This window comes from Photinus pyralis, unplaced genomic scaffold (assembly GCF_008802855.1).
Source record: "Photinus pyralis isolate 1611_PpyrPB1 unplaced genomic scaffold, Ppyr1.3 Ppyr1.4_LG1, whole genome shotgun sequence".
Lineage (NCBI taxonomy): Eukaryota > Metazoa > Arthropoda > Insecta > Coleoptera > Lampyridae > Photinus > Photinus pyralis.
This window is the reverse complement of record NW_022170249.1, coordinates 58593681-58609422: the sequence shown is the minus strand read 5'-3', so window position 1 is coordinate 58609422 and position 15742 is coordinate 58593681. Positions and strand designations below refer to the sequence as shown.

General features: G+C 34.0%; 4 protein-coding genes across 4 annotated transcripts; 2 read left to right on the top strand and 2 right to left on the bottom strand.

Annotated features, from left to right (window-relative positions):
• The first annotated feature begins 1648 nt into the window (after positions 1-1648).
• Positions 1649-2878, top strand: LOC116159643. Its single transcript, XM_031472666.1, has 3 exons — positions 1649-1826; positions 1873-2020; positions 2069-2878. Exons 1-3 carry the CDS (start codon positions 1672-1674, stop codon positions 2834-2836), a joined length of 1071 nt encoding a protein of 356 aa, XP_031328526.1. The 5' UTR covers positions 1649-1671; the 3' UTR covers positions 2837-2878.
• An 8-nt stretch (positions 2879-2886) lies between these two features.
• On the bottom strand, positions 2887-3974 carry LOC116159644. The gene is made up of 2 exons (XM_031472667.1): positions 3470-3974; positions 2887-3415 (listed from the first exon to the last, which is right to left on the bottom strand). Exons 1-2 carry the CDS (start codon positions 3731-3733, stop codon positions 2918-2920), a joined length of 762 nt encoding a protein of 253 aa, XP_031328527.1. The 5' UTR covers positions 3734-3974; the 3' UTR covers positions 2887-2917.
• A 603-nt stretch (positions 3975-4577) lies between these two features.
• On the top strand, positions 4578-7447 carry LOC116180402 (gastrula zinc finger protein XlCGF46.1-like). The gene is made up of 2 exons (XM_031500374.1): positions 4578-4603; positions 5009-7447. The coding sequence occupies exon 2, from the start codon at positions 5011-5013 to the stop codon at positions 6430-6432; it is 1422 nt and encodes a 473-aa protein (XP_031356234.1). The 5' UTR covers positions 4578-4603; positions 5009-5010; the 3' UTR covers positions 6433-7447.
• LOC116180412 (rho GTPase-activating protein 1-like) lies at positions 7445-13787 on the bottom strand. Its single transcript, XM_031500386.1, has 6 exons — positions 13499-13787; positions 13041-13452; positions 9453-9770; positions 9236-9402; positions 8990-9187; positions 7445-8479 (listed from the first exon to the last, which is right to left on the bottom strand). Exons 1-6 carry the CDS (start codon positions 13539-13541, stop codon positions 8202-8204), a joined length of 1416 nt encoding a protein of 471 aa, XP_031356246.1. The 5' UTR covers positions 13542-13787; the 3' UTR covers positions 7445-8201.
• Positions 13788-15742: the final 1955 nt, after the last annotated feature.

Here is a 15742-nt window from a genome sequence, read left to right as displayed (position 1 = left end):
TCGTGCAATAAAATGTAGTGCGATAGACAGATAAATGGACATATGCACTACAACTGAAATAAATATTGGTATCCACTCTGGTGTATGAATCCAAAGGCATTTTACATGCCCTGCCCTAGCCATAGCCTTAACCTCTTAATTTATGACGCTGCAACATGTTTCCCTAAAGCTATGACGTTTTTTTGGTGTTGTCCAGAGAATTTATCCACTTTTTTCCGCGTCAACAATGCGGTGGGAAATTTTAGTGAAACATGTACCGAATCTGACTGTAAAAAGGTCCTGTGATACTCGATGGAACAGTAAATTGGAAAGCGTAAAAGCACTTCGATATCAAATTAAGGAAGTTTATACTGCATTAGTTGAACTAGTTGAGGTCACTGAGGATCAAAAAGCCAATAGTGAAGCACGATCAGTTATGAATGAAATAAGTAGCCATGACTTCTTACTAGCCCTATCTATATGGTATGATGTCCTGTTTGCAGTAAACAGTGTTAGCAAAAGTTTACAGGCTCAAAAAATGCACCTTGGAATTGCGTCGCAATTACTTCAATGGCTAGTTCAGTTTTTTCAGAAATTTAGAGTTGAAGGGTTTGTGGCGGCAACATTGGTAACAAGAGAACTTAGTGAAACTCTGGGTGTAGCCAAAATTCAAGGAAGTAAGGCAGAGAAAGAAAAGAAGAATGTTTGAGTACGAGGGAGAAGATGAGCCTACAATGTTAGAATCTGTTTTTTTTTATAAACCAACAAGAAGTATAATTTTGCACAAATTCCCGGACCCCCCTCTTCCCCGGTAATCATTGTTAAAAAAGGCCCCGCAAAAATGTTTTGCTCCAGGCCTCGCATTTACTAAGGACGGCTCTGTATATGGGAATATATTATAGTTAACTTATCAGCAGGACCATTATCACATGGTTATTCACATTTTAGTGATGGTTTATTTATAATGAAAAAGAAAATCAGCTCTCCACTGATAAAATCGCAAAATATGAGTGACTATATAGGTAAATAATTTCGGATTCTTTTATCTTCTCTTGGAAATGCCATAATGTGGCTATCGAATTGTGAAGTGAAGTGGTGGATAATTGGTAGCTGGCGTGATTGGTAGTATTGTTGAAAATCCTAAAGAAGGGCGATTCTTTTATAGTAGAAGTGGTGTTCTCTTGAAAACTGGAAACGACGTAAAAACGATGCTGCTGCTACTGCTAACTGCGAGTTTCCGCGACTGTAAAGCCTGTATTAGACGGTAACTTTTTTTACAGCAGATTTGTTACAAAAAATTATTCACAAAAATCTGTTTACAATAAAAAGGAAGCAAATTGCCGACCTGTATTACATGAAATTATTTCTGTGAACAAAAATATTACGTGAGACGGCGCAGTAACGATTTTCAGGTAGTTGGTATGAATAAAAACACTACAAAATCATGTAGTTACTTTTGCTTCTCAAAGTTTGAAGTGTGAGATTGTACATAACCTATAGGTATTAATTGTTTTAAATTCAACAATTTATTATGAATTTTGCCAATGCCAAAAAAATAGGAGTGTTATCGGCTGCAGCTGGAGTAATATGCGTTTTACTAATGAAGCAGCTGAAACAAAAAACTAAAAAAAAAGAAGAATATGGTCTGAAAAGTGGCTTTTAAAGCGGCAAGATGGAAGAGGTGTTCTACATATGTTAGAACAAGAATTGCGAACGAAGGATGCAGAATCTTATCGCCAATTTATTAGAATGTGTGGACAACATTTTGATGAACTTCTTGAATGTATACGAAGTGATATTGTGAAACAAACCACTAACATGAGAGAGAGTATTTCTGCTGAAGCAAGGTTTGAGATATAAAAAAGTTAATTCAAATTTAATTGAGTTTTACAGGTTAGCATTAACTCTAAGATTCCTTGCAACAGGAGAAACTTATCGATCTCTAATGTTTGCCACCCGAATACATGAAAGCACCATTAGCTTGATAATTCCTGACGTTTGTAATGCAATCTGTGAAAAATTAAAATCTGTATATTTACAGGTACATCATTACTATGTCCATATTTGTGTACTACTGATTTTGCTTTAGATGCCAACTACAGAATTGGAGTGGAGAGTTATTGCCTCCGAGTTTCAAAAACATTGGAATTTTCCATTATGTCTAGGTGCCATTGACGGAAAACATATAAATTTTAGGCCTCCACGAAGTTCAGGATCATACTACTTTAACTATAAAGGGGATCACAGTATTGTGCTTCTTGCAGTTGCAGATGCATCTTACAAATTTCTGTACGTTGATATTGGTGTCAATGGTAGAGTAAGCGATGGAGGAGTTTATAGAGAATCCTCCTTAAAATGGGCAATAGATCATAATACATTAAACTTTCCTCCCCATGAATGCTTACCTGGTCAAAATACACAATTGCCTTATACATTTGTAGCTGATGATGCATTCCCTCTGTCAACGAGAATCATGAAACCGTATCACAGTCGTGGATTGACAAATGAGCGAAGAATATTTAATTACCGATTGTCACGGGCAAGACGAGTAATTGAAAATTCGTTTGGCATCTTGGCCAATAGGTTCAGGATTTTATTAAATACAATAAATTTGAATCCTGATAAAGTTGAACTAATTACCTTAACTTGTTGTATTTTACACAACTTTTTATTAGAAAAAAATCCGAGATATTTAGAACCATCTGAAAATACCGAGGATAATATAGGTAAATTGAAAAAGTTGACAGATATGCAAGGTGGCAATAGAGCTGCCAGTGAAGCTTTAGAAGCACGAAATTTATTTTCAAGATTTTTTGTTACGAATGGGGCAGTACCATGGCAGAACGATGTTTTGTAATGACAGTGGTTATTTTGAAATTAATATAAACCAAAAATAGTATTGTTTCTTTCATTTAACACTTGTTTACATATTTACAAATCATTCGGCTTCTTCAATTTCGGCATTAAAAATCAGGGTCTCAATGTGATGCTGTAGTTTCAATTTCCTTTTTCTGCTTTGAATTGCACCGATCCGTGAACATATATATTTTGCGTATACTTCATCGGGATCTTCTGTGGAAGTCCCAAGTACCGATGACACTGCGGTAGTTAACTTATCTAATGCTTTCGAAGCTTTTTCGGTAACGTCGACATTATGATTTCTGTCGTCTTTTTTGTATTTTTTCCGAGCAGATCTACAAGTTGCAGTTTCTCCCACATATACATTATCATCGTTGGGAACTGGACTACCGCTTCGTATAAGGTGTAATTCACCTTGAGGTTGCAACTCATATTCGCCCTCTAACAGACTAGTTGGAGAATCAGTTAAATAGTTTTCGCTTTCTTCTGTAGCGTACGATGAAACAGACTTTCTTATATTTAAATGTTCGTTTAGAAATACCAGCTTTTCGTAATACCACAGCGATGGTATGTAGATCTGAAATGATACCTAATTTATATTTTCTGTACATAACTAACAGTTTTAACTCACGTCTTCTGACCCAGCCCCACTACGAGAGCTTGCAATGGATTTCCTTCGTTCACTGGCATATGTATTTCTAATACCATTCCATTTCTTCTGGATTTCATGTATGGAAGTATTTGGACGTATTTGATTCATTTTTTCGCAAATTTGTTGTAACGCAGCATTTCTTCGGTTTTTATTATGATAATCGCGATGTTGAACAAAGTATAAACACTCGTGCTGTTGGTATTGCTCAATCAGCAATGAAACCTGATCATTTGACCACGACATCGCGACATAAAAGAGTTCTTGGCGGTTGATACAATGTCAAAATGTGTTTTGTAAAATATTTACATATAGGTTATGAGCAAGGTCGATATCCACTGAAGTTAGTTCTTGAACAGCTGACTGTTTATTAAAGCAATACGCATGCTCACATCTGAAATATTACCAAAATTTGTATGGGAATAGAACAAGTTCTATTTTTCATCACATTTTGTATACATTTTGATATGAAAGCTATTAATTTCTGTTTTAGACGGTCATAATTCATTTGTTTATAAATTTGGTAACAAATATATTGTAAGAAATGTTACCGTCTAATACAGGCTTAAAGCTATTTATTGGGTGAAAATGCGGTGCCTGCAGTTATTGTGTATTTTCGTAACATATGGCACCACAGAAGTGTGATCTTATAATCATGATTGCTAAAATCGTGAACAAACTGAACATAAAAGTTTTATGATCACGAATACCTAACCTATAAATGCAAGGATATTTTCGCTCAAATGTTAGGTTAGTCAATATTTGTAACTGAAGAGGAGCATAATGGTGCAAGTACTTCCACTTGTATTTAAATTATTTTCATAATCCAAACAAAAAATACGTAATTCGAATGCAAATTAATGTGTACTACGTAAACTTAACCATACTTTGATTTAAATTCGCGCGTTCTTTCGTAAAACGTGATCCTACGAATCACGATCTTGGCATCGATCGCGAAGTAGCCGAAAGAAAGCGCCTATCGAATAATAATTTATGATTTGGCAACGCTGAATTTGAAAGGTGTTTGAAAGTAGTAATTCATTCACGTAATTCAAAGGTGTTTTTTTAAATATTTTTGGTAAGTAATTACCTTTTTCTTCCATTTAAAAAAGAAACGTAAGTATTTCACGGAAGTTAAGAAAAGGGCTAACAACTTCCACTGAGCATTAGATTTTGTATGATTACTGAATTACCATTTGAAGGATGACAAAGTTTGTACCTAATGTTCCAAGATCAGAGGTTACCTACTTTTTAACTTTAATATTATGTTATACGTCGCGTCGTCTAGTGAAAAAACAGTCGCAGGTAGCCACCCACTTGCGCCTCTAACTCGATTCCTTTACTCAATGTTACAAGTATGCATATTATGTACCTACGTAGTAGACGAGACACTAAATAAACCTACTCTTATTCAACAAATTCTGTTACTCAGAAAGTAATGTTTGGTTGCCTTGTATTGTATTATGTTTAATACCAAAATAGATTTTTAACACACTTATTTATAACATTCTTTGTTGTTAGATATGGATGGAGATGATCACACGTTACTCATTAAAATCGAACCAAAACAAGAAGAAGAAATCCATTCCTTTCTTCAGGGACACACTGCAGTAAGCAACGAAGTTTTGGTGACAATAAAGGACGAAATTACCAATCTTGCACAGTGTTCTAAATCTCTTTATAATGAAGAACTACAGCAACACACCGACTTTCAACATCACGATTTAACGCAGTGCGAAACAGTGTCTGAAGATTTTAAATGTACTGATTATGAGACACAGAACAAAACAAGCACGAAAACAAGTTATAAAAGCAACATTAAGCAACATTTTTTAAAAGATAAAGTTTGTAAGGGTTTTAAATGTGCTTATTGTGATTATGAGACAATTTATAAATGCGATGTTAAAAGGCACCTTTTAAAACATAAAATTTCGATAGATTTTAAATGTGCTGATTGTGATTATTGGACAGATCTTAAACACGTCTTCAAACGACATCTTTTAACACATAAAGTTTCGAAGGATTTTAAATGTGCTGATTGTGATTATCGGACAAATGATAAATCCAACTTGAAACAACATTTTTTAAAACATAAAGTTTTGAAGGAATTTAAATGTGTTGAATGTGATTATGCGACAAATGATAAACACGTCTTCAAACGACATCTTTTACAACATAAAGTTTTGAAGGATTTTAAATGTACTAATTGTGATTATGGAACAAATGATAAACACAACTTCAAAGAACATCTTTTAAGACACAAAGTTTTGAAGGATTTTAAATGTGCTGATTGTAATTATGGCACAAATGACAAACGCAACTTCAAACGACATCTTTTAAATCATAAAGTTTGGAAGGAATTTAAATGTGCTGAATGTGATTATGAGACAAATGATAAACACATCTTCAAACAACATCTTTTAATACATAAGGTTTCTAAAGATTATAAATGTGCTGATTGTGATTATGGGACAAATGATAAACGCAACTTCAAACGACATCTTTTAATACATAAAATTTCGAGGGATTTTAAATGTGCCGATTGTGACTATGGGACCAATGATAAACACGTCTTCAAACGACATCTTTTAATACATAAAGTTGCTAAAGATTTTAAATGTCCTAATTGTGATTATGGGACAAATGATAAACGCAGTTTCACACAACATCTTTTAAGATACAAAATTTCGATTGATTTTAAATGTGCTGATTGTGATTATGGGACAAATGATAGACGCAACTTCAAACGACATCTTTTAAAACACAAAGTTCCTAAAGATTTTAAATGTGCTGATTGCGATTATGGGACAAATGATAAATACAGTTTCAAAAAACATCTGTTAAGACACAAAGTTTCGAAAGATTTTAAATGTGCTGATTGTGATTATGGGACAAATGATAAACGCAACTTCAAACGACATCTTTTAAAACATAAAAGAGGCTAATGTTTTAAATGTATAATTATGATTATGACATAAATAATAGATTGGACTGAGCAACACCTTTGGCGACCTTTATTTTCAAATCACTGGTGCTTTTGAGCATACTAATTTGCAAGGCACAAATACGGACTGGGAGCCGTCAAGGATTAGACCTTTGTGGTGTGATGCAGATATTTGTGTTGTGGCATAGTTTTTTTTTAATTAATTACAAACGAAGATTTGTCATTTGCTTTTGCACAAATACATGATTTCTACAATAATTGTTAAAGTCGAATCTGAACAAGAGCATGAACTAAATGCACTCATTGAGTTTTTCTTACTAACGATGTCTCAGAAACAATAAAACAGGAATCAGATGAAATGATAAGTGGAAATTATTCTACTAACTTTTCTCATTTGGTAGATCAAAAAGTGCTTCAGGAAGGTGAATTTAAGGCGGCCAACTTTTAAAATAGCAATGCGGGCCAAAATCAGGTTTCAAGTCTCGTCTCTAACATCTGAAAAGACACAATTTCTCTAACTCATAGGTTCCACCCTGTATATACAACCTACGACGGTCCACATATTTTTGAGATCTGGCAACCACGCAATTTTTAGGAGGGGAAAGCTGTCTGCGCCATCTTAAGAGCACCAACGCGGATTACGTAATGCTGCATTTCTATTCGTCGTAAACTTGTATTTTAATGAAAATCTGTATCAAAATGACTATCATTTAAGTACAGGTGGCAAATGTTTAATATATCAATTAAAGTATAGGAATAGAAAAAAAAACCTTCTTGTATTTACGAAATTGTCGCAATCTTGAAACAATTTTATTTCAATTCGCATTGGTGGATATGGATGTATGTCAAATTTCAAGTTTATTATTCCATCGCTGGCTTAGTAAACGGATCTGGACATTGAAAATGCTGTGAAGAAACAGTAAAGGATTAGCATCGAAAATTAGTTTTTAGTCCCACAAAATGAAATTAAGAAAACGCATTTTTCTACCACTTCCAATAAAATTACAATATTGTTATGTAGTTATAATTTTATTTCGCTGTTATTCACGGTGTTACAAATAGGTTATACATGAATAAATATACAATCATTGTTTTACATTTTCAATTAAATTGTTAACAACAGTTACAGTCATGTATAACTTAACAATAATCGTTGATTAGTTTTTTTTGTAACATATAACTACAAGTCTCAAATACTCGGACATTTCCCACAGTGCAATCGAGTAAAGGAAGGAAAGTGATAAACGGGATAGACAATAGAAAATAATCGATTTTCATCCACCCCGCCATCTTGCCATAACTGGCCAATGAATTAGCGTACAAAAATTAATAAGAAAATGGAATGATTAGTGAAGCCATTTGGAGGTAGAAGATAGATAATGCCTATATAAATGAATAATTAAATCTAACGATAAATTTCTTCTCTTAAAATAATATAATACAAAAACGAGGTCCCTAATAATGTTTCCAAGAAACGGCTCTCTGTAGTTTTAAATTGCGCCTATGTACACGTCGTGCGCAATCATAAATATATGTCTTCTATAACTTTCTTTGGTATTTTGGACTATATTCCATAACCATTTCGCGAATTTTACAAAACAAGGAACATACAAACTACCTACTTACTAATAATTTGTTATTCTATTATATCTCATTAATCAGGTAAGTAGAAAAATAAAAAATAAACATCACCCAATATGTTTCATTTACCCTTGCAATCGTCGCAAATCACAAAATTTATTCCACAACGCGCGCGCTTTTCGTTTGTTTTTAGACTATGAAAATTTCGCCGTGATGTTGAAGAAGGAACTGCGTAAACATATTGATAGGACCTATCGCTGATAGGGACATCGTTACGTTCTCTGACCATACTAGGTTCGGTCCGAATACTACGGCTAAATTTTGGGCAGTCATTTTATTTAGATCGGCTCTCTCCATTACCCTGGACAGGAAGGTAATTATGTACTTTAGCACTTTGTAGTTGTCTTCCGGTAGTTTCTCCATGACGAGAATCGATACCTGACGCAATTGTTCATCTCGATTCCAGCCTGTAAATAAAGCAATTTTTTTAATCAACTGCACTGTACAGTTAGAAGTTGAATCTCCAATGAATCCGAACATGATTCAAGCACTCATAGTACATGGTTGCCAACTGTTACTGATCTGCCTGAAATAAAGTCAGAAAAATAAAAAGGAATTTCGACCTCCATTAGAAATTAGGACAGATCTAGCGCTAGATTTTGGCACAACTGATTAGTAAATATGACCCACACAAAAAATACAGAATTTCAGAGACTTAAAACATAAATGAGACTGTCACTCAAAATGACCCAATAACCAGATTAAACAAATTTAATTGCTTTATTTTCACCAACACCTTTTCAATTTTTTGTTTTACAAATAAACACTTGGCTTGCTCAAATTGCAAGAGACTCAAAATTTACTGGGTTCATAAACATGTGACAAAATTGTTTTAAAATAAACAAATCTCCCCCAAAACAAATGTTCATACAATACAACAGACAAAGGAGTTGCAGAAAAAGAATTGTAACACTTACTTTGAAATTGCATAACTTCATCATAGAGATCATAAGTTAATAACGGCTCTTTTAATTCTCTCAAGAGAGTTTTTAAAAGAACCGCAGCTTCGTGAGGATCTTCGAACGCTAGGGTCTCGCCTCGATTGGCGACATCTTTCAACTGCTTCACCTTCATTACACTAGCCGACCTCCTAAACAATCCCTCGGTTTCCAGCGCTATAAAAATCCTCTTTCATCACCGTCATCCGGCTAAGGCGCACTCACCATCAGGTTTATCCAAAAATTCGACGCACTGCCTAACGACGGGCGGTATCACGACCTTATAGTGTTGCTTAATAAACTGGAGAGTTACGCCGAACTGTTGGGTGGGATACTCGGGCCGCGAGTCGGCAACCGTAATGTTATTCGATCCTCCTAACACCCGATCGTGCCTACAAATGTATAATATTAGTTGTTTTTTATCGCGGAAACGCGCACTTACTCCTTAACCTGTTCTGGAATGGACAACTGCTCGAGTCGTATGTGCTCGCTAAGCTCCTTCAACGAGTTGATGTAGTTAATTTTACGGCCGAACTTAACGCTGATTACCGGCCGAAATACTTTCGATATGATTCTCAAGAAATTCGTCGGGTGAACCAGGTATAGCGCTTGCAGGTTTTTCTTATACTTGCGATCGAACGCTTTGTACGCCTGCCACAGCCACGCTATCGATGGTTTATTTTTACTCGTTAGTCCATAATGAAAGTATACTAAACTATAATCTTGCTCTACATATTTGTCTAATGTGTGAATTAAGTACCTGAAAATTTAATGCAAATGCAATTGTTTGCTTTGAAGCCACTATGTATGGAATATAGATTGCAGCATTCAGTTTTTATTTCAGAAAAACAAATGAAAAACGAAAAAAAAAGAAAAAAAATTTCTATCAAATGAGTCTAAAAAAATCAATTGTTTTTCGTTAGTAATTTGTCTTCTGAAATAAAAACAACTGAACGCTGTGTTACTATGGGAAATAAAATATCAAACAACTTTTATATAAAAATTTTTGTATGCAGTCTGACGACATTTACTGAGTCATATACTAAATTCCATACATAATGGGCACCCTGTATAAAGTTACATATTGTATATAGAGCGCAAGCACATTCAAACATATTGTTGTATTGTAATTATTATGATTATAGCTTTCATCATTAATGTTTGTGTTTTATTTGTTCTTCAGTAAACAAGAAAGCGGTTAAGTTGGGAAATCAAAAATTTTCAGTTTTTGAGCGTATTTTTTAAGAAACTGTTTCTTCTTGCAATTAAAAATGAGAAAAATCTCAAAAATATGTTTTCAATTATGTTTATTTTGACAACAACTAAAAAACAACTTTTTCGTTATTGTATTGTAATATAACTTGATTTTTTTAATCAAATTGCTAACATAGCGCTAACAGAAACATTGTACTTAGTTATTTTTCATCGTTTTGTTTTTCATAGCATACTGTCACCTTACACCGAAATAAAGACAGAATGCCAACTTCAAATCGAGTGCATTCCAAGAAATGGTATCTGTTGTCTTGGATGCGAATGGAAGTTTCACAGAAGTCTTGATGCTATAGTCTCAAGAATGCTGCACTTAATTGCTCCTGTAACCTTATAGTTTGAAGGTTCGCCACACGGCCGTCTTAAAATTTTTTATCTATAGAAGAATGTCAACATTTTGAGGGCCGTGCACAAAACGCTTTCAATCATCAATCAACTGTAATACAGATCAGTAATCATTTCTCATTTAGGTTATCAACCTAACCTAATTTTTTAAACAGAACACCCTGTATACTTTTTAATCACTTGAATCTTTTTTTAATATCATCTCTGGTGTTAAATTTTTGAAAAGAAAATATGCCATTTTTAAAGGTTTTTTTTCAAAACTTTCTCTATAATGATTGAACAATCTACTATTTTCAAAATAAGCTACGGGGTCAGGTAAAAAGGTTATCGAACCTAACCTATTTTCTTTAAATAGCACATCCTGTATATTTTAATCTAAAAAGATTACGTAAGATATAAGATTAAAGCAATTTAAGCTAAAAAATCAAAATTTGAAAATATTCGCTCGCTTAAGAGATACGGGGGAGATTGACCCTATACTTTACTAGTTAAAAGAGGCACAGAAAAATATTTATTACAAAATTTCTTTATGATTGTTGAATAATCTGCCGTTTTCAAAATACATAAGTTGTTTTTTTTTATTTTTATTTATTGTCCCTCTTGTTCTAGGCCCTCAACATGCTTACGCCCAATTACAGAGTGACCCGCATAATGCTTTTTAGAGGTGCCCTAACCACATTTTTTTAAATAGAAGACCCTGTATACTTAATTTAAAAAATAGCATATTAAATTTTCTTTTTAAAGCTAAAGAAGTTCAATATTCATTCAAACAGATTTTGAATTTTCTTTTTTTATTATTTTAATCTTTCGAACTTTTATTTAAATTTTTAAAAATCTTTTTTAATATTTTCGAATCCTTTCTTAATTTTTTTTGTCACTTGAATCTTTTCTGAACATCATCCCTGGTATGTTAAATTTTTGAAAATAGAATATGCTATTTTAGAGGGGTGCTTATTTCAAAACTTTCTTTATAATGATTTTGAATAATGTTTATTAGTTAACAGTAGGGATCGACCAATACCGATATTAATATTGGCATATCGGCTCAATTCAAAGAAGTTTTGCTTTTAGGGCAACAGCATTTGGTTTGATCTTTTTATTCAGTTGTAAAATGTTCATTGCTACATACACACGCGTGGGGTAAAATATTCATTGGTGATTATTGTGAAGGAAATCAAAGATTGCTATGAAGGAAACTTGGAAACCAAAAATAAACAAAGTCAGAGGATGCCGGGCAAAAAAATTGTAGAAGGTCCCAGGTCCCTACATAATAAACATGGGAAATATTTGACTGTGTTTCTCGCTAAACTAACTAAAACGAAATCTTCAAAATATTCCAATATTGCTACATCTGGCGAGCGTTCAAATTTTTTTTTTGATCATTAAATTTTAGCCAACGTGTGTAGCACAGTAGTGTGGAAACTCGACCGCGGTACTAGAGTCCCTGGGTCGAATCCGGATTTGCGCATGGGTATTTGTAAATGAATAGGGTCTTTGGCTAAAACCCGCCTATTTAAAAATAAAGACCAAACATAAAATTATAAATGGCTGATACGCCGGTATTTTATCGGTATCAACCAAAAATGCTGTATCGTGTCCCTAGTTGTTGAATAATCTCCCGTTTTCAAAATAAGTACACAGGATTCAGGTAAAAAGGTTATCAGAACTAACCAATTTTTTTTTAAAAGAACACCCTGTATACTTTGATTAATAAAATAGCATATAAAATTCTATTTTTAACGCTAAATACATTCAATATTCATTCAAAAAGGATCAAGGAAAGTTTGTTTTTGAATTTTCTTTTTGATTTTTTTAATCATTCGAACTTTAATTTTTTTTAATACTTTTTTATTTTTTGGAAACACTTGAACCTTTTCCCCTGGTGTAGTAAATTTGTGACAAGAGGATTTAATATGCTATTTTTCAGGTTAAAATATACAGGGTGTTCTATTTAAAAAAATGTCCAATAACTCTTCTATCTGACCCTGTACACTTACTTTGAAAACGGCAGATTATTCAACAATCTTTATAAAAAACTATTATAATAAACACCCCTATAAAAATAGCATTTTATATTCTTTTTTTTTTAATTTAACACACCGCCCGAATGATATTCAAAAAAGATTTAAATAATTAAAAAAAGGTCAATAATTTAAAAAATCAAAAAAAATTTTTTTTAATCTTTCCCGTAGACCTAGAGAAGTGAATGTAGGGCATTCTCTAGCTTGCTCTACACTGTAAATTAGAAAAAAATACTCTAACCCTACAAATAACCTAAAATGTCAAAAGATCCATGTCTTGTTAACAGTGACATTCCAACGCACAGTTTGCTTGATTATTTATGTTTCCAAATAAAATCACAATAATAAATGTACCAAAATTCACAGTACTTAGCGAATATGGACAAGATGCGTACCGTAAAAATCTTCCGTGGTCGATATCCTTAACCAAAGGCAACTTGCACGCATACACTACGATAACCTTCCGCCCCAACGCGTCGTCCCCCTTCACGTCGACGATACCGTGCTTCGCCACATCCAAAAACTTATCCGAAGTATCGCCCACCTCGGGATACGACGTGTAAATTAAACTATCTAAACCTTCCTCGTACGCCTCGGCCAATTGCTCCTCGAAATTCTCGTCGGTGAAATCGGACACAGGCGAACCCATTCCATTCGTTTCGATCTCTTGCATTAAATCGACCGTATTGGCAATGGCGTCGGGCGATTGGTGCAGTTCCGTATCGTCGAATTCTAGATTAGGCTCGTAATCATGGAAGTCTGAGAGGCTCGGGTATGGTTCTTCGGTTGTGTCCGCCAGACACCCACCTGAAAGTGTTTTCCAATCATTATGCTTTCGAGCAGTAGGTTTTACCTTGGAATGTCTTTATATTGGGACCCATTTTATTTGTATCCATTTTATTTAATTTTCTAAAATAAAGAAAATTAAGTCATGTCTTACAGCGAAAGTGATTAACACTTCGAAGCTTCCTTCACTTTTTAAATGCGTGAAAAAAGAATGTTAAGCAATTAATATAAAAATAATTAAAGTGAAACTTATGTAAATGTTTGTTTTTAGACATAAAATGTATTTAATTAATTTGTAATTAACGGGAAGATGTGTGTGATGACAGTTACAAACAGCTGACTTACAACCAGTGGCGCAACACCGATTACACCATTCTATGGTCACACACAATTAATTTCCGTTAATTAAGCCCGCTTGACATGGAGCAATAAAAATTGCAATTGCATGCAAGTTGCAAGAAAAATTGCGAAAGGCATGCGCAGTTCAAAGCCAGTTGATCAATTGCTGCAAGAGACTTGCATGCAATTTTTATAGGACCGGTGCTATTTTTCTTGCATGAATCGTGCAATTCTAGGGATAAATCTAGTTGTTTTTGTGGCACCAACCTAGTAAAATACAGCGGCGGCAACTGTGATGCTGAGAGACGCACTCATTACTTGTTTTTACTAATCTTATTTATTCTTGTAATTTTCATGTTTCTTCAAGCAATGAAAATTTAATTTTCATTTGAGGTTAACAACTTTGTTGACAAATCCATATGTTTCTTCTGTTGGCAGACATGTGGCAATTGAAATAGAATTGCACCATGTCAAATGCCATGCAATTCTTATTGCATGCAAGGATTTGACCTTGCAATTTCTTTCTGCAAGTTCTTGCGCGTAGTATTGCTCCATGTCAAGCGGCCTAATGATATTTCCGATAACGATAAGTATAACAATAATGTTTACCGCTAATTCGATAAGCTAGTAATAATTAATTAAGTATGAAGTTTTCATCACAAACGACGCAACTTACTTCGTTTTGTACTGTCCATATGTGTATATTGGGTTGCCTATACAATTGAATGATTATGGAGAAGTTGATTTCAACAAGACTCTGCCCTCGCGGCCTCATTATGTAGCTGCTCTCTGTAGTGTAACTGAACTGCAACATGGATTAGAATCACTTAACATCGAAATAGGAAGTGTGATGTACCCAAGTCGAAAGCTATCGCGCTAAAAATAGACAACTAGTAAAGTGTCACTGATAGTATTTAACCAACCTAATACAATACATTTTAAAATCCGTTTATAAGTGACTGAGAAATATAATACTTATATAAGTTTGGGTATTCAGTACGCAACACAGTTGAAAGGTTCCACCCTGTATATACAACTTACGACGATACATACATTTTTGAGAGTTGGCAACTATGCCATTTCTAGGTGCTGCCTGCGCCATCTAAAAGCACGAACGGGGGTTTACGTTTGCATCTTGTCTTGAATGGCGGTCGTGAACGCTTCGCTCCATAATTGTTTGTTGTTATTTTGTATTATTTAATGCAGGTAGTAATTTCTGCACTTCTTTATATCGTATTTGTGTTTTGTAGGCCGCATTTTATATTCGTTGTGTATTTGAATCTCTGTTTTTGAAATTTACTTGGTTTAACCGCTCTGCAGCATCATATGTGTGATACCGTTCTGCTATTGTTTGTAATTGTTTATGTAATGTTTGCTTAATTTATGTTTATTGATGTTGATTACTTGGTCTTGTCTCTGAAGTTACATTCATATAAGTTTTGATCATTTTATTTTAATTTGTGGAAATTACCGATTCGTTTGATATATGTACTGACTTGTAGTTTGTAACTAACAATTTTCTCCGTGAACGAAGCAGTCACGGGGGTGGAAAAAAAACTGTAGTTAAAATTGAAGTACGACACCTAATTCCGTGATTGTCGATATCCAACTGTAGGCTCGAAACTCCGTAACCAGGGGCGGGCTACCCATCTTGCAGGAGCTAATCAAAGCTCTTCAGTTTAGAATCTATGTGCGATAAATGAGTGGCGATTCAATAATTTCCACATATCTTGTTTTTAGTTAAATTTGCCTACAAGGCCATATCTTGCTTTTAACAAAAGGACTTTATTGCGCCAAAGATGAGTCACATCCTATACTCTTAACACTTTCTCAGAATTTAGGTACCAGCTAATACCTGACCCATTGTTCCCAAAAACTTGCTTTTAACCTTTATGCATTTACTATCTTTGTTAACTACTGCTTAAACTTTTACAAAATATTTTATTGTTAATTAACTTTTGGACTGTATTAA